General features: G+C 39.1%; 2 protein-coding genes across 8 annotated transcripts in view; both read left to right on the top strand.

Annotated features, from left to right (window-relative positions):
- Positions 1 to 577: 577 nt before the first annotated feature.
- metrnlb (meteorin like, glial cell differentiation regulator b) lies at positions 578 to 6,171 on the top strand. The gene is made up of 5 exons (XM_036000794.1): positions 578 to 969; positions 2,167 to 2,350; positions 2,443 to 2,668; positions 4,041 to 4,100; positions 5,271 to 6,171. Exons 1-5 carry the CDS (start codon positions 875 to 877, stop codon positions 5,585 to 5,587), a joined length of 882 nt encoding a protein of 293 aa, XP_035856687.1. The 5' UTR covers positions 578 to 874; the 3' UTR covers positions 5,588 to 6,171.
- Positions 6,172 to 9,220: 3,049 nt separating this feature from the next.
- The window catches only part of LOC116042989 (polymeric immunoglobulin receptor-like), a 32,984-nt gene continuing 17,652 nt past the window's right edge, over positions 9,221 to 24,552 (top strand). Inside the window, exons 1-8 of one of the 7 annotated variants that reach the window (XM_036000795.1) lie at positions 9,222 to 9,622; positions 9,924 to 10,250; positions 10,927 to 11,247; positions 11,501 to 11,800; positions 13,052 to 13,162; positions 13,254 to 13,358; positions 13,467 to 13,537; positions 19,684 to 19,769. In XM_036000795.1, the coding sequence (XP_035856688.1) occupies positions 9,580 to 9,622; positions 9,924 to 10,250; positions 10,927 to 11,247; positions 11,501 to 11,800; positions 13,052 to 13,162; positions 13,254 to 13,358; positions 13,467 to 13,537; positions 19,684 to 19,692 (1,287 nt within the window). In that variant the 5' untranslated portion in view covers positions 9,222 to 9,579 and the 3' untranslated portion in view covers positions 19,693 to 19,769. Of the gene's footprint in view, positions 9,623 to 9,923; positions 10,251 to 10,926; positions 11,248 to 11,500; positions 11,801 to 13,051; positions 13,163 to 13,253; positions 13,359 to 13,466; positions 13,538 to 14,256; positions 14,862 to 19,683; positions 19,770 to 24,552 lie in introns of those variants that run through there. The other 6 variants (XM_031289472.2, XM_031289473.2, XM_031289474.2 and 3 more) reach the window with 6 other exon arrangements.

Consider the following 24,552-nt stretch of genomic DNA (forward strand, 5'->3'; position numbering starts at 1 on the left):
ATGTTTGGGGAAGTCATTCTGTATGCTGCCGTTCCAGACCTGCGTGCTGCTCTAATTTTCACTGCGATAATATGATCCATCTGTTTATAAATCCAACATGCACACAACTCACACGGGTTTGTACTGGCATCTTAAGAGGACTTATACACGAAGCTGACATGCTGAAATTATCCAAGAAAGTTTGGCAAAAAGTGTGGACTTGGCTAAAAGGAATACAACTGAAATATTGGAAAGCAGGCCATTAGCTATTGTCTTTTGTGTTTAATTTTAATTGAATAGCATTTTATTTGTGCATTTTGCAATTGTATACATCCATGGCCATTTGTGGGCCAAGTGTTTTTATTAGGCTATTTGTTTAGTTTTTCTTTCTTTCTACGTTTTAAAACATGATGCTATTCCCTCACAACCAGTATCACGAGCTCTGGTGGATACCAATTAGTAGGCTATGTCCAATTTAATTTGTGCAAAAGTTCGATGATATTTTTCATGCTGAAGTGAGAGCTCTGGGGCTTTTCTCTACGCACATCTTTCAGGGGAATGTGTGGGAGTGGTTTGGAGCGAGCGCTCGCGTGTCACTCAGCAGCTGGCACGCGCCCCCGGTGACGTGAAGCGGAGCGCAACAGAGCAAACGGTTTTTAAACAGTCTCTTGTCCTGCTGCGCGCGCTTAAGGGCTTCTTTTACAAACCTCTTGTCAAAATGTTTTTCTGCCACAGACGCGACCTCAGCCTCGACTGAACACGCAATGTAGCGTGCGCGCGCGCCGAACGGAGCTCTGGGGGATATTTTACGGGATCTTGCGGTTCGGGAGCAGCAGAGCGCGCGGTGCTGGTCTGGTGTGCGGGATTCGGTGACCGCGGAGGCGGACAGGCCACCATGCACCGGCCGTGGGTTACGCCTTGGATCACAGCTGTGCTCCTGTGTCGGACGGTGGCACAGTACTCCAGCGACCAGTGTAGCTGGAGAGGAAGGTGAGGATGAAGCTGGGTAAAAATGACTTGTGATGATCTCAGGAGCCAATTGCATACTCGATTTTAGCTAGCGATTGTTCTGTTATTAAAGGCGACAAAACACACCTAGCACATAACTCAGGAATGTTACCAGCATAAAAGTCCTAACTTATAAGGAAAAATAATGTTGTTTTTTTTTCGATCCTCCACTCTTATGTAGGCTACTTTTGACTTTAATCCATGGATATTACATTCTGGAAATGCAGGGGAGTCGTGAAAGGAACTTCAGTCGTGTGTGAGAGGGAGGTTGTGTCTTTGAAGTGGCTCTGCTGTGCATACTTGGGCTTTAGAAGTAATCAGACGCAAGGATGTTTGATTAAGATTTAATGTAGTCCAGTGTTATTTGACCTTCCAGTAAATAACACTGGAAGGTCAGAGTCATATACGTGACTTTTTTATTCTGCTGCAGATCCGCTGTGGAAACTAGCAAAGGATGGTTTTAGCCTGTGTGTCTGACACTATGACTCAGATCTCAGTAATTCATATGAATATCTTTATTAAAATCTTTTAGCACAATCATTCTTCTCAGAGAGGAAATGACTCACAAGACCAAAAACCAATTATATGTGGACAGGAGGTGCTTTAGTTCAACTTTGAGAGACTATTTTTTATAAAGTTTTCTATATATCTATAATATGCTCCCTTTAAGATTTTTGGAAACGTACTAATGATCAGAGGAATGTCTCTGCTTCAGTTCCTATCTTAAGTAAATACAGCTATATGGCCCCTTTGATCACTCCTCCAAGTCCCCAAGTCATAAAATATGAAAGCCTGTGTTCCGCACTCTGTGTCGTAAAGCTCACTGGCATCAAACTTCTAACTACATAATGGCCCAATCAGTTCCTGGTGTTGAGGTAGCTTATGCACATCAGAGACAAGCAGCCACATCTGTCCAAAGTGAAAGATTTGTTGGCAGACAGCTGCACCAGAGTTGCAATTAATGAATGTTAACGATATCATTAAAAACCTTCCATATGTTTCTTAACTCTGTTTCTCAAGCATGTCATTATAGATTGTTTTATTCGTTCACAGTCCTGAATCCCAAGGTTCCTTGCTGTTGGTCATTTTGATGATTTTAGGCGTCTTATATCTTGTTCCTCACTCTGGATAAGAGAGTAAACTACATGCCTTATATGAAAGATGTCTTCTCATCTGCAGTGGTTTGAGCCATGAGTCTCATCGCAGAGATGTGGAGCAGGTCTACCTACGCTGCTCTCAGGGGTCTCTGGAGTGGCTCTACCCCACAGGAGCCATCATTGTCAACCTGCGGCCAAACACAGAGCCCTCGTCACAACACATGGCAGGTCTCCATGTGTGCATCAAACCCCACACTTACTCCCAGGTAGAGTATACGACACCAGCATATTAAACACTGCAGCATGATGGAATAGATGGAAGGAGCTTACATGTGTCCTCCTGGCCGTCCGTGTTCAGGGTTCTCATGTGTATCTGGAGCATAGCGGGGATCTGAGGATGCTGCTGGCAGAGAAGGACCAGGCTCAGAGCACAGTGCATTGTTTCAGCCTGGCAGAGGGAGCTCTCTTTGTGGAGGCCGTCCCTCAGACGGACATCAGCCGGAAGATCACAGCTTTCCAATATGAGCTGGTGTCCAGTCAGGGGCCCGGGGCACATATGTACCCATACCTGCACCCTGGTTTAGGTGAGATAATGCATGCACCCATTCTTCAATATATGTTTTCTTACATGTAGGATAAAGAGATTTAAGTATTGAAGTATTGTACTTATATGAAACTTATACCACTATATTCCAGAGGTAAAGTATTGTACTTTTTATTCCATTACATTTATCTGACAGCATTTCTAGTTACTAATTTTACGCTCAAAACATATGATGAGTTTATAGATTAAACTACCACACAGTATGTGTGAAATAGTTCAAATTAGCTCCACTTTGACCAACTACAGCATGAAAGTACAGCTTACATATTAATACATCAGTAATAATGATTAAACGGTATATCCATTTAAACTTATTAATGGCCATTCGGCATAATGAGTACTTTTACATTTGATACTTAAAGAACATTTTGTTGCTAATACTTATGTACTTTGATTCAAGTTAAATTATGAATGCAGGACTTTTACTTTTAACACAGTGTGGTATGGCTCCTGTCACATAAGTAAATGATTTGAACACACCAACAAGCAAATGTTTCCACAAGTGCTCAAGCTTACAACTTAATTATAACAAAAAGGACTAAAAGCATTGTAGAAAAGTCTAAATATTCATGGCAATAGATTTTTGTGTTTGTTGTTTTCACACTGTCTGTTCTTGTGTAAATTGATGTAATTGGTTTAAATGGTCTGTTAAACTCCTCGTACCTGACATAGGCCGTCCTCTCACTGATATAAAGTGAAGGTGACAAAAGGCCACGTTAGTGTTTCACCCCCGTTTCTTCATCTCTACATGCTGCTCCTCTCTGACACCCTGTCCTCCCCCACTTCCTCACTCCCACAGTCCCATGTCTGAGTCAGACTTATGAAAACAAGCAGGCCAATCAAAAGGTCACGTTAGGGTCAAACACAAGGGTCAGCCAATCGTCTCTAAAGTGTCAATCAAGAACAGACCCCCACTCCCAAAACAGGGATTTTGGGTAGCCCACCAGTACGATTAAAGTGGTCTGGTAGAGTAAAGGGGACGGTGGGTGGAAAGGAGGGCTGGACTGCTCTCCTAATGAGACAGAAGAAAGCCTGTCCAAGCCTGTCTGTCTGTGTGTCTGGGCATTTTATAGCTGTTTTTATAGCTGACAGGGTCAAGGGGTAATTCTGTAATTACGTCTCTCCCCTCACCTGCTGTTCTCATTCAAATACTCTCTTGATGTCTCTTTCGACTCATAAACACCCACCAATACAAAGAAAAAGAGAGAACAGGAAACAGACATGAGGTGAAACAACTCGCAGGATGATTCAAAAGCTAACGAGGAAAGAAAGTGAATCCTGTAAGTAAGAACTTCTGTGGTTTCTAATGTTAAAGTATTTAATGTTTTCTTTTTTCCCGTTTTCCATTTTAGTCACCTGTAAACCCTGTTCAGATGAAGAGGTCCTTATGGCTGTGTGTACCAGTGACTTTGGTAAATACATACACACTAACACACACGTCTCCATTGAAGGAGTAGTTTTACGCTTTGGAAAAGACGAGAAGATCGATACCACTCTCGCGTCTGTACGGTAAATATGAAGCTATAACCAGCAGCTTGTTAGCTTAGCTCAGCATACAGACTGGAAACAAGGGGAAACAACTCGCCTGGCTCTGTCCCAAGGAATCAAAACCGCCCTACATGCCCTACATCTAACGATCACTAATTAACACAATATATCTCGTTTGTTTAATCCACACAGAAACCCAAGTGTAACAACAACAATTTTTCATTTTGCAGGGGGTTATGTGCCAGGCTATTTCTATTTTGTCTTTGTCTATTTTCGGGACCAGTTGCCAGACAACCAGCAGAGACTTCAGGAAGTTACTGTTTTCAGTCTTTATACTAAGCTAAGCTAACTGGATCCAGCTACATATTTACCATACAGGCAAGAGAGTGGTATCTTCTTATCTAACTCTCGACAAGAAAGCAAATGTACTTTTAACCATTGTGTTGTCTTCACCATCGGCCATGAACTTGTCATTTTCTTTTTATGGAACTTTTTCCAACGTTTTTGTCACTTAACACTTTTTCTATTCATGGTAAATAAACCTAATTTAAATGACATTATACCAACTTTTTGAGTTTGACAAAAAGCAGACATTATGAATTATTTTGACTAATCGAATAGTTAAGATCAGAGGATGTTGAGTGAATCACAGACTGGTTTATGTCAAAGTTTGGTCAGGATGCTGTTTTGAAACCATTTAAAAGATTCTTTTTCAAATGCTGTGAAATTAAATAAAACAACTAGGATGCATGCATTTTGGGCAATTTGGTTGTAAGAAAGATATTTCTTTGAAAACGGGTCAAATTTGACCCGAGTACAACACAAGGGTTAACAGTGGCCATTAGGGCAACAAGTGGCAACAACAGGATAATGGAACATTGAATATGTCTACATTTCCAAATATTCTCCTGAGTCAGTTACTTTAAAGACATCATCATAATGTAATCTGAATGAGCTAAAACGTAGCGTAACAGTTACACAAGTAGAGTTAGACTGACTTCGTTACCCAACAGTATCTATCTTAAGTTTGTATCTATCATTGATTCATTGATGTAATGTCCTTCTCTTTATCTCTCCTGTTCCTGTCTCTCTAGCTGGCAGTGGCATCTTTCGAGGTGTGGCATCAGGTACTATCGACCAATCCCCTGCTGTGGTGACTCTGAGTCGGCTGTTTCATCAGAAGAGCAGAGTGTTTGCTTGGGGTGGAGCCAGAGGGCGGGGTTGGGCTGGACGTATCAATGTTCCCGCACAGTGCAGTGTGCATACTGGAGGGGATGAGTACCTTTTGACTGGCTCTGTCCATTTTGGTGAAGCCTGGCTTGGCTGCGCTCCTCGCTACAAGGACTTCCTGAAGCTGTACATCAGAGCACAGAAAGTGGAAACAAACCCCTGTGAAATAGACACAGATTGAGAGATCTCTTCATGGTTCTGCATGAAACAGGGTGGAGTGCTTCTCAAAAAAAATGTCAGTGAGGAAGACGCGAAGAGGAACAGGCTAAGGCTTGGAACGTTATCTTTGACTCTGTCAGACAGATAAAGCATTGTTATGGACCCCCCCCAGCCATCATTCTTTTTAATGCTGTGCAATTTAGTGTTGCCTTGCAGCAGAAAGGACTGTTGCAGTTTGAACATTTTAGTAGCCAATGTCCCCATTTGACTGTACTTGTATATTGTGTGTGTGTGTAAATATGTTTGTGCATTAGTGAGACAGCAAATGATTGAATGATGAGCATAAATTAATTTTGTGCAGAACAGGTTCAAGTTTTTATTCTCATGACGATACCGCTTGTGTGATCATTCTTGAAATGAATGTTTGCTTTGTAAAAAGCTTTCTGTAAAATGTAGGAGTCTTCTGACAGAAGTGTACAGTATGCAGCTCTGTGAGTCTTTATGTACTAAGTGTGTGAGTGTGTTTTTGCTAATGAGTTCAGAGGGTCTATATATTTACAAAAAAATAAAAAGCAATCCTTCAGCTTCTCTTTCTGTTGAAAGGTATACATTTGATATTTCCATTCCTCCGTTTGTGAGTGAGCCTGTATGTCCTGATCTTGCATTATATTTTATTAACAAACCTGTCCCTATGCATCACATACCGTACGGCACACTAAGGCTGAGTGGGGTTGAGGTGCAGATAATTAAAAACAGATGGCAAGGGAAGTTGATAATGGGACCAAAAAATGAAGTTTCCAGCCTCTGCTGCAAACAAAAAGATATTATCCCCAAAAGTAAAAAACATTATGAGTGTGACTGTTATGACTGTGGAGCTTTGAGGAGCCACTGTTCTGGTTGGCATCCTCCTTGTGTGTGTGGGTGTGTGTGTATTTTCCAACATAGCCAACCATGTCCTATTCAATAGCTAATGTTGTGTTTTTTTTCCCCCTTGAGTTTCATGAAAGCAGACTCCTGTGGCCTGAATTATCCAACAAGCTTAAATTATGAGCACAACCCAACTCAGACCAACATCCAACATTTATTTATTTTACTGAGGCATTTACAGCTGTCAAAAAACTACTGTCAGATGGATGGATGTTTGAGACTAAGAGCTTGATGGGTGGAAAGACGATAGAAGAGGCGGATGTGTGAACGACCTCAATGTGCACTTCTCCCTCCGCCTGCTGTCAGCAGTTGTGTGTGTGTGTGTGATGCTTTCCCTCCTTACTCAGGAAGAGCAAAAATGGATGGAATGTCCCCTCCCACACACAAACACCCACACGCACCCACACCTCCATCCCAAGAGTCAAACCATGTGTGGTGTACTACTGAGTAAAAAACAACCGTAAATGTTTTATACCTGACAAGCATAATTTTTAGCAGGTGTGTGAAACTCTGTTTTTTTGTCTCCAGTTTGTATTAATGCTACCACTAGCACAGGGAGTTGAAGTCAGACAGATGGAAGACAACATGGAAGCAGCAAAGGCTGAGATTTCCTGACTTTAAAGATGTGTCCAGACAGAGAGCTTCCCATAATGCAACTAATTTGCAAATGTTGTTAGACCCTTCCTGCCTGGTTAATATCCAACATCTTTCAAACTCCATGCGTCCAGTTTGTAACACAGGCTTTGATAAAAAAAGAAAGAAAAAAAAGTGTAGCCGTAGATGTGGTCGTGAATTTGAAGTAAAATGGTTTTCTCTTATACGAAATAAAGCTTTTGCAGAATGAATAAGTGAAAAAGAGAAGGCAGTAGATAGGATAGGGAGACATTAACACATAGCTTGAAGGTTTAAGATAGACCCTAAAGACTTGTGAGGGTCACCTATATATAACCGTCCCCCCTTTTCATACTGTGTGTGTGTGTGTGTGTGTGTGTGTGTGTGTGTGTCTCGGGTAGTTTGAGAAGACCACAACACACGTGTCCTGCGCACTGCCGACATGCAAACAGGCCACACGGCAGAAACCCAACCCACCATAGCAGCACAAAACACCCCTTGGCAACCTAACCTGGCAACAGCTCAGCTTGCCTTGGCATCTTCGCTAATTCGGGACACACTTATCCCTCCACACAGGGGTCTTAATGTTAACCTTTCGGTGTGAGAGTGTGTGAGATATGGAAACGGTTTGTGCTGCAGTATGGGAGAGGCACAGCAGAGTGGTCAGCTGGAGTCGAGGGAATGGCTGAGGTCAGGGAAAATATATGCATGCTTTCACCCACATATACCACCAATGGCATTTTATAATGTGCTGGCCAGGGTGGGGTTGGTAGTTTTAAACGGTGGCACAATATTTTAGGTTGTAAGTATGTCTGGTTTCTAACAGGGGGTCCAAAGTAAAAAAATATATATTTTTGATCAAGATGTCTTGACAGAGATTGATACACTCAATGAAGTTGACATATAGACATGAAATAGATAATTTAATCGCATATCTTACATTATTTTTATTGTATACTACTAGAATGTGTAGTTGTCACACTGTATGCCACTGTAATAATTACTGACATTTTCAGTGTTTCTGTCGTTTTATTAAGTTACTAAATATAAGTTTAGTTTTCAGTGCTACTGTAATTTCAGGAACACTATTTAAAAACATAAATAGAGGTGTCATTTAATAATTGTAATACATGATGGACATATAGATAGCATTGTAAATTAATTTATAAAATTATATTTAAAATTTTTTTAAATGACTTTTATTGCATCATTAATAAATTGAATAACACAATTTATATATTAAAGAGTAACTTTACAAAATTGGCTGCATGTTATGAAATATTAAGTAGAGTGTAATGAAAATATGAAGGAAATTTCCTTTGTTTCCAGCTTGGGGGTTAAAGAGGCACTCCACTGATTTTATCAGGTTACTCATTAAAAGGAGTCCTACTCAAGTATCGGCAGGTTTCTTGGAGAATGTCTGTTATTGACTTTTGTAGTTAATATTTGAATAAATCTGTTTTACGGTTGGTGTGATGTAATAATATATTAGTTAGTTAGTAGTTGATTTCAGAAATTAAAGGTGTACAACCCCAGAGAAGAATGTTACTGCCACACAGGGAAAATAAGAATTACAAGTTGTTAATATTCAGTATGTATTTCATGTAGGCTGCTTTTGCCTTTTGAGTACCTTCTGAATAATATTTATCCTGCTTCTAGAAGCACATAGTAGACTGGAGTTATAGAATAGAATAAAATAGAATAGAATACACTTTATTGTCCACGAGGGGAAATTTGTCTTAGACATAGTGCTGCAATCTGTTGCTTCACAACATAAACAACATGTAACATAAAAGCATTCTAAAATTAACATAAAATAAAATACAAGTACATCACAAGTACTGTTCCCATTTACATTTATTTGAACCTGTATTATTTGATTAGTACATTTCGAAAGAACTTTCATCTTTCATGTGTACTATAATGCAGACTTGTGTGTGCTGAATCTCTTTTATTTTGAAAGTGACATGCCTGTTATAGGAGTAAATGCTCAAAAAAGAACCAAGCGTCTTAAGCACTGTGAAAATGATATCTGCCAACCAAGAAAAAAAAATATATACTGTCCAATTGCATTGATGTACCATGAACCTTGTTAGTATATTGAGGTATGAGGTTGGATAGAGTGCCCCTTTGGGATTGGAATGATTGAATGTCTAATTTACTTTTATGGATAACTATAAACTAAAAGGAACCGTTTGTACTTCATACAAATATTAAATCATACCCACCTAATTTGAGTGGAAGTGAATTTGTTTTCTTTGTACCCTCTTTTACAGATTCATAGCAGTCATTGCAAGTTTGTTCAAGACAGGAAATTCATTCGTGATCGTGACGTTCAAGGTTGATAAACATGATCTAAATGAAGAAGTGAAAGGGTTTGCATGGTATGCTGACACATAATGTGGGTGTAACATTTTCTATATTGGTAACATTGCTTTTGCAGTTTCTATTTCTTTGAAACTGTAATGCAATAAAATGAGGTGGTGGAGACATCAAAGCCTGCTGTTCACCCTATGCAGTAAGTTCTTTCTTATTTCATTTGTAAATATATCTTGTTGTTTTCTAATTCAATATGGCAGATTGCTACACCTTGATACTGGTGGTCTTTGCAATTTCATTATACAGCTGTAACACAGCAAGCATTGATTTATGTCTACATGAAACAATAACAATTATATCATAGACTTCTCATCACATTAAAATGCACGTTATGTGTTCAGTGAAGCTGCCTAACTCTGAAATTAAAAAAAACATGAAAAGTTTTAATGACGTCGCTTTTCCAGGTTGTTTTTTAATTTCATGTTGTCTTCTCTTTGCAGGTATCCTAAGCTGTGTGAGGAGTGCAGCAGGGTTAATTCATGTGTCTGGGTATGAAGGGAGAGAAGTTAAAGTTTCTTGTCCCTATGGAGAGGGTTATGAGTCTTATGAGAAGTACCTGTGCAAGAATGACTGTGGGAGTGATGATGTTCTTATTACGACGACAGAAGCAAAGAAGAACAGATACTCCATCCATGATGACAAACAGAAACGAGTCTTTGCAGCGACCATCTCTGATTTGCGTCATACGGATGCTGGGAAATACTGGTGTGGGGTTACCAGAACTGGAAAGGATATCTACACTGAAGTCATGCTGGAAGTAGGACAAGGTACGCGCATAAATAAATAAGCCTCATTGCTAAATTTCAACGTTGACAAGTAAAAAATGTATTATTGCATTATTTAGCTAGACCTTATTGTTGTTTAGTTGCTAAGAGTTGTCACCATAATGTATTATGGTAGAACAAACAATTGGACACATTTACAGTGGTGAACTGTAGCTAAGTACAATTACCTAAGTACTGTACATAAGTAGAATTTTCAAGGTACTTACATAGTAATTTACTTGAGTATTTCCATTTTCTCCTACTTTACTCTTCTACTTAATTTCACTTCAGAGGCAAATATATTACTTTTACTCTACTGCATTTATCTGACAGAATTAGTTACTTTGCAGATTAATTTTTATATACAAAATATATGACATTTTATAAAATTGATTCAGGGTTTTAGTAACTTTGAGTAAATACAATATTTTTCAATAGCTCCATATTAACCAACTACGCCGCTTGCACCTACATGGGAGGGGTAGTTCTGCCTGCATAATGAGCACTTATTCTTTTGATGCTTTCACTACATTTAGCAAACAATAACATAACATTTTACTTTAGTCAGTGTTTTAAAGCCAATACTTTTACATTGTGATATTACGTCTTTGAAGTAAAGAATCTGAGTTCTCATATCTGTGCTTCTAAAAGTTTGTGATGTTGTTAATTTTACTGACAGACAGCTGTTGTGATCATTCCACCAAAGTCCAACGTTATGAGGAGAGTTCAGTGTCCTTCAGTTGTCCGTATGAGTCTGAGTACCAGAACAGCCTGAAGTACATCTGCAGAGGAAACCAGCCCTCCGTGTGTCTGCAGCACGCACTAATCTCCTCTGACAACAAACAAAAGGGACAGTTCACACTTACAGATGACATGGCATCAAGGAAATTCACAGTGACCATTACCAGTTTGAGCCAAAATAATTCTGGGTCGTACCTTTGTGGTGTCCATGGAAACACTGGCCTGGATGCTTTCTCTGCTTTTGAGCTAGAAGTCAAAGGTAAAAGATCTACTTCATCATATTGTAGTAAACTGTTATTTTTCACAGAATGTAAATGAGCTAGAAAACACTTTCTGTAAATAGGTATTGAGAAAAAAATACGAACGGTTTATGAAACAAAGGTTTGATTTGACACTTGGATGATTTGTCAAAATATAACAAACAGTTGAAGGAAAGTGGAACCATGTGATCAATTTCTATTCTGAGCTGAATACAGGCTGCAATGTTGGCTGATCTTCTTTCTGTTTGACAGAGTGGTGCTGTGTGATGTCACACAAACTTAGCGGCATTGTGGGACGGCCAGTGACTATGCAGTGTCCCTATCCACCACAACACAGGGATAACAGGAAGTTCCTCTGTAAGGGAGACCACCGCAAAAACTGTGAAGACATGATGACGAGTCAAAGCAGGTTCATGCTGCAAGATGATGTTACATCCAGCTCTTTCTCAGTGACGATCACAGAGCTGAAAGCAGGGGATGCTGGGACATACTGGTGTAGTTCAGACTCACAGTGGAGTGTTGGTAATTACACCAAGATTCAACTGTCACTAGGTAAGATATTGAAGAGTAAGAGAGACGGAGAACACAGCTCAATATATGACAGTGAAAATGACTGTAGCTGTAAGCTCTATAAAGGTTTGATATCCGCTTCATAAACTTGGTTCAGCTTAGGTATGCATCATGACACCATGGCATAATGGATTTAATCCCTCCTCCTTCCTTCTTGATTCCTGAAACTATAGACTATGAAATAATAGCAAACTTGATAGCCTTTAGCTTTAATATCCCATCAAAGAAAGGGTATATAGTCTTTTAAACATACGTACTTTGATGACTCAAAGCTTGATTTGCAGAGTGTGTAGTTCGCAGGTGTAATCTTTACATAGTTTACAACAATGTCAGCATGCTAATATTCACTAATTAGCACTAAACATAAAATATGCTGCTTAAGTTTTGCAGTTATTTGGGCATACAATAAAGAATAATTGGAAAATTTGACCTAATAATGGTGCTGGATGAAAAGTCAGGGGTTTGCATTATTGAATTTTTATTCTCTGGGGAAGAAAAAATTTAATTGTGATCCTTCCAACAGTTGTTGACACAACCTCAAGGGAGGGAAGATTCAGAAACAAACCTTTAATTTTACACTACTACTTGTCTTTCTGTTTGTCTGTTTTTGAATTTCTTTGCCAACAAGATATTGCCTTACACAAACTGCTTCTCTTTGAACTGAAAGTGTGATATGTAGAGCATGTATTTCACATATGTAATATAAATGTTGTTTACCACCATAGTTTAGCATGTCAGCATGTCAGCATCACTAACCATGAAGTACGCTGAGGGACTCTGGAATTGGGAATTTTTTTTTGCTAGTATCTGGAAACATTGGACTTAATGATTAAGCTTGATGAAAAGTCAGGAGATAACATTATTATATAAATTCATTGTTTCCTCTGGGGAACATCAATGTCTATATGAAAATGCATAATGATCCATCCAACAGACAAACTGAAGGTGGGCTAGAGGAAAAGCCAGGGAGAGCACTAAAATCATTAGATACATCAATTGAGAAGCTGTATAGTATATGGTTTGTGCCAATCCATGCAGTAGTTTTTCATCCTCTGTTTGGGGAAAGTGAATATATGTACCAAATTTCATGTCAATTCCTTTTGTTGAGATATTTCACTTTCGACCAAGTTGGTGGACCGACCAACTGACCGACAAAAATTGCTATCCCCGAAGCCCCACTGCTACTAAAAGTAAGAATATTTCCTAAGTGTACTAAGAAACTTTCTCTAACAGACTTTCAGCAGACCAGCACTGTGATGTCTACTATCAATGTGGTTCCTACCTTCACTATGGTGGAACCTGTCAGATCACAAGCAACACCTATCCCTGGAAAAGAGATCAAAGGTGCGTGCGTGCGCGCATGCGTGCGTCCTGTGCGTGGCTGTGTGTTTTCAGGAAGTGTATATTTTTACTCTGTTCTGTTTTTTTCCCCCAGATGCAGCACTCTTTTACTCTGTGGGTTTCATTGTGCCCGCTGTGCTGCTCATACTGACATCTGCCCTGGTCACAGTTTATAAATACAAATGTTACAAAGTGCGAGGTATGTTTCAACAAATGCATGCACAGAACCATGCACAAACAGACATACACATACACATATGCATGCACACAACTTGTTTAACCATTTCTTATGCTGTGTGTTTTCAAGGAGCTGGAGGCAACATGAACAGAAACAAAACCAAGACAGCAGAAACAGAGGAAGTGATAGGTGTAGCAGATGTAAGAAAACTAAAATACAAAGTCTTGTTAATAGACACAAGAGGCTGCAATGTTCATTATGGTCCACATTACAAACATGTGGGACACAACAAGTGATGATTTTTTTCTATTAGTGGGCCTCAATATGTAAAGTTTTTAGGGTGGCAAAGAAGTGGGATCATCAAAATCAAAAGGTGTATGTCCAAAACAAAATGCACTTAACAAATTTCACAGCAGACTGCAGTGAAATTTGCTAAGCACATTGTGTCTAAATAGTACACATGATTAATACTGCTTAGACAAAATTGGCGGTGGTTGAGAAAAGATCGGGATCTAAAACTGAAGGGGTTCATCCTATTGAGAGCATGAATGTGCTCAGAGAATTTGAGGATAATATGCCCATTAGATTTTGATATTTCTTGGGCGCAAGTGGACATTCTGGCCACATGACGGCATCAGAAGAAAGGTCAGGATGTGAAAATGACTTCTCTGGTTGCCATTTACAGGAAAATTCATGGCCAAAATTATTAATAATCATTTGGCCAATGAAAAGTCACACCAAATTCCATAACAATCTGACCTTTAAATGGAAAGGTGTTTTGCTCTGAGACAAGTATTGAGCCAATGCAATGACCAACTTGCAGATTATTTGGCCATTTGCATGTGCACATTTTTTTTACGAATTCTCATCTGAGTAACCTCACCCTCTTGTCTGTTTATTTTTGCTGATTCTCTTTTAGATTTATCAAAATCAAGACGTAGCGTACTCAAAGCAGCGGACCTCCAAACCACAGAGCGCCTGTCAACACCATGATGACGCAGGTGAAGCCGAACAAGATTCTGTGTACCAAAACGTCACCACAGCAGATGATATCTACTGTAATCAAATTTTCATTAAAGCCAATAGGAGATGAACAACATGCACATCTGTGATCAAACCTTGCATTTTCAGGTCACATCTGTACCCAAATGATCCTGTTTGTATCTCAATTAACAGTTATCCAGCACATATTCACGTACCGCTATGGTCCAACCTTTTCATTGTCTTACTGAAAACTACAGTAACATACTTATTTGTACAGATTTGTTTTATAATTACTATCAGTTATATTAAGTACTTATTGTCATTGCTTATTTAATTTCTTCAACTTAGATTTTACATTTTTGCTTTTACTTTTACATTCATTATGATTGCTTATTGTTAATATAACTGTTACACACCTGCAATATAAGACTTGTAGTCATGATAACCAGTTCCCCTACAAGGTAAATACCCCAAATGTAAGTTACCTTCATGAATGCACCTTTAGTTTAAGTGAATAAATAAACAAAATGAAACAACTGACCGCTATTGTTTTTTTTGCACTATATAAATAGGATATAAAAACAACATCGACACATAGTTCCAAACATTTGATGAACTGAAATATTCAAGTGAGTCATTTTAGTAAATTAGAGTATGACACTACTGTATATTCCAGTAATATTCACAGAGAGACAACCCAGTCTCACGGCAGTTTGTGAAATGTTCACGTAATTTAATCTATTGATTCGTATACACGTTTTTTTCGTGATGCTCAGCACGTTTTTCAGTTTTCTGAAGTTGTTGCATAAACTCAATGTTTTTACACTGTTAATGTCTGTCAATGCTGAGCTGTAGTTTTCTTCAGATTAACTCACTGATGAAGTCCATTTCCTATTACTAAACTCACAGTCAAACACTTCTGGTTAGTGAGTGTCACAGTGAGCCCTCTGCTGGTGCTGTTTGATTGTTACACTGAATTTACTATTAGACATGATCCTACAGATGGAAGAACCAATCGGCAATATATTCCAGATTGCATAGCCCATCAATAACTATTTATCAGTCCATACATACTGTTGACTTCATCTGTATTCATTTGAAGAGAAAAAACTTTATTTGTTTGATTCATTTTCCTAGTACTTTTTTCAGATTTTACTTTGTCTATTTCCCTTTTTATCACTGCAGGATGTAGCACACCAAATGTTGTTGTTTGTTATTCTTTTTCAAACTCAACCAATCAAAATGCTACACTTATTCGCACACACACACTCCTCACATGTGCAAACACTAATTGCTTAACTGATCACTAACCAATTACTGCTTCAGTACAGGCCTGTAATAGGTCATAGGTCAAATTAAAATATCGGATTTGTTTTGTACAATAAATATTTTATGTTTTCAACATTTCATCATCACTTTTCAAGCCCTCTCAGCAGCTAACTTTTACTTCAGAACATTAAATGGAAATGTAGATATAGGGCTATGAAAGACAAAAGAGCTTTAGATTTAGAACAACAGTGTGTACATGGTGTATCCAAAGATTTACTATTTTGAGAGAAGTGTTTGCCAATTGGTGCAAAAGCTTCATTCTGAGAGGTGTTCATGACATTTTAAATGCAGTGTTTCATTTTGAAGGACATATGAATCCATACTTCAACGTTAACCGTCGAGCCACTAAGCCTGTTTGGAAATGAACACCTCTGCTGAAGTGTTAAATTTGTTAATGATAATAGAAGACGAGACAACACAGCCGTCATTAAACGCTGACTGTGGCGATATCAACCTGCAATACTGTGTTATCCTGCATAACGGGCAGGATGGGTAGGGCACTGCATGAGTCCATGAGGCAAATGTCTAATTATTTTATATTATAATTGTGATATTTTATGATTAAATTCTCAATCTGCAACGTTCTCTGTCAGGTGTATGTAATGTAGTAGTACAATGTCTTCCTCTGATGTTGAAGTAAAATGTAAGTCAGTAGTAGGTTATCCTACTATTTAGCAATTTGATGATGAATCCACCTTAATTATTAAAAAGTATCAGTATTGTATCGGTATCGGCGATACTGGCCCTGTATTTACTTGGTATTGAATCGATACCAAATTTTGCAGTATCGCACACCACTGGCTGACGTAACAGCTGTTACATATATTAAATTATATTTTAACGGTTATTTTCAGGTTTTATTTTGAGGGTCTTTTAAAGTTATTACATGCTGTCTCAGCTAGCGGTTAGCCAAATTAGCTGTTAGCTAAACTAACGTAAATTCCTTTATTCAGTGGTGCGCAATGGTTTATGGGATGAATAGTTCCTTCGCTCAATAATGAAAATATGTACACAGTCTTTTACCTTTGACTTTTTTTAAATTGTCCGTTTTTTCACTCGAAATGATATGTTGTATGCTTATGTGTCACATCGTAGCTGGTTAGCCTAAGCCAGGCATGGTCTAAAACTCTTTATGTACGGATTTTTCCAGACGTCAATGTGAGAAATTAATGGGAAATTTACTTCCGGAACCCAAGGTCTCTCGGAGGAGGGGCGGGACTGTTGAGCTCTATTCTTGTTCCCTGTAATTGACCCTTTGCTAAGCCACGCCCGAAAACCGCCACAGGCCAATCGTGGCTTAGCAACCGTAACTACGCGCGGGAGGTCTGTCAAGCTTTCGAGCGAGGGAAACATGGCGAAGCGTTGTGCGTATGGATTGTGCAAATCCGATACCCGGTATCCTAAAAGTCTGGGCGGGGTGGTGGAATTTGTTCCCTTCCCGAAACCTAAAACCCAAGGGGAGAAATGCCGGGCGTGGATCAAGCAGTGTGGGAGGCCCCATTCACAACTAGCTAAATGTCGACAGGTTTAACAAAAACACCTACGTTTGCTCCAAGGCAAGAACACGCTAATGTTAGCTAGCTAGCTAACTCAGCACAGCATTGCTTGGAAATAATGATGGTTCTTTGTTCATAATGCATATATTTGAACGTAAAATAAGAGGATTAAAGGCAAGACGGAGGCTCACTAAAATACTTTAAAATATTTTTCAGCATTTTGTTAATCGCTAAAAATATAAGCAGGAGAATGTTATCATTGCAAAGTGGTCAGGCTAATATCTTGTGTTTATTCCACAAGACTTATGGATAATGTTGAAGTTAAAAAAGTTAAACCATTGGTGATGTCTGATAAAAGATATACTTTTAGTTAAGTGAGCACTGCAGCTAGGAAAAAACACGAAATCAATACTGATTGCATCACACCAGACTTAATCAACATTCGACTGCCTCACCCCAACCCTAGCTTCTAAAGAATGTTCAAGTCATGACTGTCAATTTGCATTCTAGAGGATACTCATTCTCTAGCTACCTACCTCTTCCCCACATGAAAGGTAAAATGCTGTTCCTGCCTTTTGGGGAGCCACTCTGCTGGGCCACACTTGATTAGAACAAAGGAAATGCATATCTCTGTAAACTTGAATATATATTTGGCACTACCACGATAAATGATTTTTGTCTGTGACCTGGAGTAAACCTGAGAATTCAGAGGTGTGTCCTTATCTTGGGAGAGATTTCAGTCAAGGAATAAATTTGGAATACGGAGGTGATTTCAGGACTGTTTGAATGTGACTCCCGAAGGGGAGGCATGTTTTTGCAGTCCACTGCTGGCAGTGTTTTATTGTTGTATTGTTGTTGACTTGTCATTTCATCATTCTGTTTTATTAAATATTTTGCTTAACTTTCAATTGGAGCCAAGTCTCTTCTTCCTCCTCAAAGATCAACGATCACGTGGTTTAGAATTTTCTAACAATAAGCTATTTGATTTATAATTTTTAGATTATTTTCAAATTTCACTTACCCTGCTGTGCGCAAAGAGTATATGTACTTCTATACTCTTTGCTGTGCATGAACATAGCTGTTCCTCAATTTGTGTGTTTCCCATTTGAATGGTCAGCGTATGAGACGGCTCACATGACCTATAGGCTTTAGCTTCAATTTTGATGAAATTATTCTCTAATCGGTTGCATATTATGTCGTGGATATATCCCTCGAATGCATACTGCACTCCCTTTTGTCTTGCTCTCTCAGATATTTCACCTGTTTGACAAAAATTACTAATTATCTCCTTGGGAATGTCTGCTTGTCAGGCATAGCAACGGTAACTCAGGAGGGCGGGGCTTAGCGAAGGGTTTTGGGATTCCGCCTGTTCCTGTTTTGGAATCCTGCCTGCCTGCTTGCTTTCCTGTCTGCTTCTCTCTGATTTCAACTTAAGGAAGTTTGATTAACTGGGCACGCTCTGGAGAGCGCACTGCACCCACCACTCACCACTGGTTCCCCTGGACACGACAACCCCTTACCCCTTGCACTATTCTCTGTATATATTTATCTTTATTAAATCACTTAAACGTATTTCCTGTGTCACGTCTGCTTTTGGGTCCAACCTCCGGTGCCGTTCCGTTACAATGTTGAGCCTTAAAAACCTGCTGTTCATCCTCTGCAGTAAGTTTATTTGTTTTATTAAATCATTTAAATGCTAATACAAGTGGTCTAGATTTCCTTGACTTGACAATGCACTATTATGATTAATTTAATTAACACAGCTGGCGTTAATGTCTACATGTAAAAATAACAATAATAACAAACTTGCTATGAGAATCAAATATAACTTATCTTGTAAATCAAACCCAAAAATAGTGAAACAACAGATGTGCTCTAAACATTAAACGCACATATCTGTGCGCTCGGTTTAACCTAAAACAACTGCAAGATATAATTTATCGCACCATTGTGACGAAAAGAGAGCTGAGCCAGAAGGCAAAGCTCTCAATCTACCGGTCAGTTTTCATTCCTACCCTCACCTATGGTCATGAAGGCTGGGTCATGACCGAAAGAACGAGATCCAGGGTACAAGCGGCCAAAATGGGTTTCCTCAGGAGGGTGGCTGGTGTCTCCCTTAGAGATAGGGTGAGAAGCTCAGTCATCCGTGAGGAGCTCGGAGTAGAGTCGAAAAGAGCCAGTTGAGGTGGTTCGGGCATCTGGTAAGGATGCCCCCTGGGCGCCTCCCTAGGGAGGTGTTCCAGGCACATCCAGCTGGGAGGAGGCCTCAGGGAAGACCCAGGACTAGGTGGAGGGATTATATCTCCAACCTGGCCTGGGAACGCCTCGGGATCTCCCAGTCGGAGCTGGTTAATGTGGCTCGGGAAAGGGAAGTTTGGGGTCCCCTGCTGGAGCTGCTACCCCCGCGACCCGATACCGGATAAGCGGACGAAGAAGATGGAAGAAGAAGAAGAAGAAGAAGAGAAGAACTGCAAGATATATTACATGAAGAGCTTTTTCAGCACTGTTTTTCATTTAATGTTGTCTTCTCTTTGCAGGTATCCTAAGCTGTGTGAGGAGTGCAGCAGAGTTAATCCGTGTGTCTGGGTATGAAGGGAGAGAAGTTAAAGTTTCTTGTCCCTATGGAGAGGGTTATGAGTCTTATGAGAAGTACCTATGCAAGAATGACTGTGGGAGTGATGATGTTCTTATTACGACGACAGAAGCAAAGAAGAACAGATACTCCATCCATGATGACAAACAGAAACGGGTCTTTGCAGCGACCATCTCTGATTTGAGTCGTACGGATGCTGGGAAATACTGGTGTGGGGTTACCAGAACTGGAAAGGATATCTACACTGAAGTCATTCTGGAAGTAGAACAAGGTAGGTAAATAAATTAATAAACCCCAGTGCAGAATTTCCACATCGTCAAGTAACGTTAATTATTTCATGACTCATCTAGATCTTCTTGTTTAGTTGCTACAGGTTGTCACGATAATGTGTTATGGGTATGAGGCCAGAACATTAAACAATTGACACATTTACAGTGGTGGAATGTAACTAAGCACAATTACTGAAGTACTGTACATAAGTACAGTTTTTGAGGTACTTATACATTACTTGAACAATTTCATTTTCTCCTACTTTACACTTCTACTTCACTTCAGAAACAAATTTTTGTACTTGGTTCCACATGAATCAGCTATGCTGCTCCTACATGTAAATGAGAGGGGTAGTTCTGCCTGCATAATGAGCACTTTTACTTTTGATGCTTTCACTATACGTTTAAGCTACCTTTTCCATTTTACTTTTTTTTTTTATAGCCAATACTTTTTCATTGTGATATTGCATTTTTGACTCAAGTAAAACATCTGAATACTTATGTCTGTGCTTCTAAAAGTCTGTGATGTTGTTCATTTTACTGACAGACAGCTGTTGTGATCATTCCACCAAAGTCCAACGTTATGAGGAGAGTTCAGTGTCCTTCAGTTGTCCGTATGAGTCTGAGTACCAGAACAGCCTGAAGTACATCTGCAGAGGGAACCAGCCCTCCGTGTGTCTGCAGCACGCACTAATCTCCTCTGACAACAAACAAAAGGGACAGTTCACACTTACAGATGACATGGCATCAAGGAAATTCACAGTGACCATTACCAGTTTGACCCAAAATAATTCTGGGTCGTACCTTTGTGGTGTCCATGGAAACACTGGCCTGGATGTTTTCTCTGCTTTTGAACTAGAAGTCAAAGGTAAAAGATCGACCTCCTCATATTGTAGTAAACTGTTATTTTTCTCAGAATATAAATCAGCCCAAAAACACGTTTCTGTAAAATTGATATTAAGAAAAAAGAACAAAAGGTTTCAGAAGCAAACCTTTTATTTATGATTTGTAAACATATATCAAACAGTTGAAAGAAAGCTGAATCATGTGATCCATTTCTAATCTAAGCTGAATACAGGCTGCAATGTTGGCTGAACGTATTCCCTTTGAACTGAAAGCTTGATTTGTAGAGCATGTAGTTAGGCGTAATGTTTACATTGTTTGCTACCACAGTTTATCATGCTAAGATGCTAATATTCACAAATTAACACTAAACATAAAGGACGCTAAGGGAATCTCGTTTGTTTAACTGGTATTTGTTCATAAAGCAAAAGACTGGAAAAATTGGACCTAACGATGGAGCTAGATGAAAAGACAGGATATTACATTATTATATACATATTTAGTGGGAATGCTGTTCAGCAGCATTCCAACTATTGTTATTCTGTTCTTTATTTTTCTTATATCTTATTAGTGGGAATGCTGTTCAGCAGCATTCCAACTATTGTTATTCTGTTCTTTCTTTATTCTTATTCCCTCTTCCGTACGTTTTTTGGCTCTCTGTAACTTCTGCATACATTCAGCTATTAAAACCATTCAAATTTTAAAATGTTCAGCTCTTTCAGCTAATGATGGGACTTCTTCAACTTTTTTTCTACTATTTATACTTTTTAAAATATTAAGCTTTTTATGACTTTTTTTTAACATTGAAGTCAATGAGAGCATGCTTCAAATCCTTCAAATCTTCTTCCGCTCCCAAAATTTTCAGCTCCTTTATACTTTCACCTACAGACGCCAAACAAACTTTAAAATGTTCACAAAATATTCAGTTATCCGGCTCTATCTTTTCAGTTTGATATCTTTTACAGTTTTTGTAAAAAAGCTGTTTAAGTTTAGTGATCATTTCAGGATTTTTCTGCGTTTCTAGTGAGTGTGTATTGCGTCTGGCAGAGTGGATGATGTCATCGTTAGAGTGCAGCAGCTTAGAAGAAATATCTTTGTCCCCTCTCTATAAATTGCTCTCACGCCCACAATATCTACTTGTCATACACAATTTATGCATCAAAACGTAGGTATTTTTGTCTAGTTTCAGCCAATGTGCTCAGTTATGCGATACGCCTTATACTTCTGGCTCGATGAGCTTCCAAATGACAAGAGTTCCACATCTGCCTCCATTCACTGCTATATTAAACGTCCTCCACATTTCCCAGCGAAACGCAGAGCGAACCACTTTTTTAAATCGCTGATATGCCCACATTTTTAAGTTTATCAACATAAATTTTACATGAATACGTTCACAAAGGTCTTGTGGTGGTCACGATTACATCATTTCACCAATAGAACTTATCGTTTTAGCAGTCTGAGGCTTTATTTCAGAGCTTGCTCTGTGTCTTTGAATAGCTCCAGTGGGGCACAGCTGGCAGTTTCAGCAGGTGACACGGTCGTTAACCTGATTAAAGATCAAAGAGATCTCATCACAGACTTCAAAGGGTGTTTTCACTGGTCATACGTTACCATGACAACACTTTCACAGACAGTCAACTTGAATACTACAGGCAGTAATATGAACATTAGTCTACATCTTTAGTGTTCCACTTCTGTCTGACTGTCTCTGTCTCTCTGTCTCTGTCTGTCTCTCTGTCTGTCTGTCTGTCTCTGTCTCTCTCTGTCTCTCTCTGTCTCTGTCTCTCTGTCTGTCTCTGTCTCTGTCTGTCTATGTCTCTGTCTGTCTCTCTCTCTGTCTGTCTGTCTCTCTCTATGTCTCTGTCTCTCTGTCTGTCTCTGTCTCTCTCTCTCTCCCTGTCTCTCTCTGTCTCTCTGTCTCTGTCTGTCTGTTTCTGTTTCTCCCTGTCTCTGTCTCTCTCTGTCTCTCTGTCTGTCTGTTTGTTTCTCTCTGTCTGTCTCTGTCTGTCTATGTGTCTCTGTCTCTCTGTCTGTCTCTGTGTCTCTCTGTCTGTCTCTGTCTGTCTCTGTCTGTCTCTCTCTGTCTGTCTATGTCTCTCTGTCTGTCTGTCTCTGTCTCTCTCTGTCTCTCTCTGTCTGTCTCTGTGTCTCTCTCTCTCTCTCTGTCTGTCTCTGTCTCTCTCTGTCTGTCTATGTCTCTGTCTCTGTCTTTCTCTGTCTCTCTCTGTCTGTCTCTGTCTGTCTCTCTCTCTGTCTGTCTCTGTCTGTCTGTCTATGTCTCTGTCTCTGTCATTCTCTGTCTCTCTCTGTCTGTCTCTGTCTTTCTGTCTCTGTCTCTGTTTCTCCCTGTCTCTGTCTGTCTGTTTCTGTTTCTCCCTGTCTCTCTGTCTGTCTGTTTGTTTCTCTCTGTCTGTCTGTCTCTGTCTGTTTCTGTTTCTCCCTGTCTCTATCTCTCTCTGTCTGTCCATGTCTCTCTGATTGTTTCTCTATGTCTCGGTCTGTCTGTCTCTGTCTGTTTGTCTGTTTCTGTTTCTTGTTTTTATTCCCTCTTCCGTACGTTTTTTGGCTCTCTGTAACTTCTGCATACGTTCAGCTATTAAAACCATTCAACGTTTAAAATGTTCAGCTCTTTCAGCTAATGATGGGACTTCAACTTTTTTTCTATTATTTATACTTTTTAAAATATTAAGCTTTTTATGACTTTTTTTAAACATTGAAGTCAATGAGATCATGCTTCAAATCCTTCAAATTTTCTTCCGCTCCCAAAATTTTCAGCCCCTCCATACTTTCACAGTTCTAAATAAAGAACCTACGGTTCTCTCACACTGTCTCTCACTTTTTAGCATTAGCATGTGTGGTGATCAATGATCAAAGACAGGCTTTATAAGTGCTAAAGGAACATTAAGTATCGATACAGATGATACTGTAGTGGATATTGTGTATGCCTTTGGTGTGGGAGATCTAGGTTTGAATCCTGCTGTGATACATCAGTCAGTATGTCCCTGATTGAGATGTTATTTCACTTTTTTTCAATTATTCTCACTACTTCAACTTATTCTTACGGATTTAAGCTATTCAACCAGTTTAGCTTTAGCAATTCAGCTATTCATGTTTTATTTTGGCTCTCTTTTTCCTCTCATCTCTTTCTCTTTCTCTCCTCTCCTTCTCTCTGTCCTCTCTTTCCTTTTGTTCAGCCCCATTCTTTTCACCTAATATTTCACATCTCATATCAGCTAGATTGATGCTTTTTCGTTCTATGCAGTGTCTGATAATAATACAAATTATTTCTTCTTTCAGCCGTTTTAGGTAATTCATTTCAACTTTCATCTTTGACAGTATTACAGTTCAGCTTCAAGCTTTTCTAACAATGTATTTTAGCTCTTCACTTGGGTAATGCAGTTTAGCTTCCAACTCTAACAATTTTCCTGATTTTTTAGCAGTGTAGTGCATTTGAGCTTTAAGATTTTTCGTACTATTTGTTTCATATTTCTGCATTTGTGAGTGATTATCAGTTATAAAATATACTCAGACCTCACAATGTTCTACGTCTTTTGTCATTATTCAACTTTTGAAGCCAACAGTTCAGTTTAGCATAAGCTTTTAACTTTTTAATGAAATTCATACGTATTAAAACGATTTCCACTTTTTCAACTATTCTCACTACTTCAACTTCTTCTTACTGATTTAAGCTATTCAACCAG

Source organism: Sander lucioperca, chromosome 4, assembly GCF_008315115.2.
Source record: "Sander lucioperca isolate FBNREF2018 chromosome 4, SLUC_FBN_1.2, whole genome shotgun sequence".
NCBI classification, from domain to species: Eukaryota; Metazoa; Chordata; class Actinopteri; order Perciformes; family Percidae; genus Sander; species Sander lucioperca.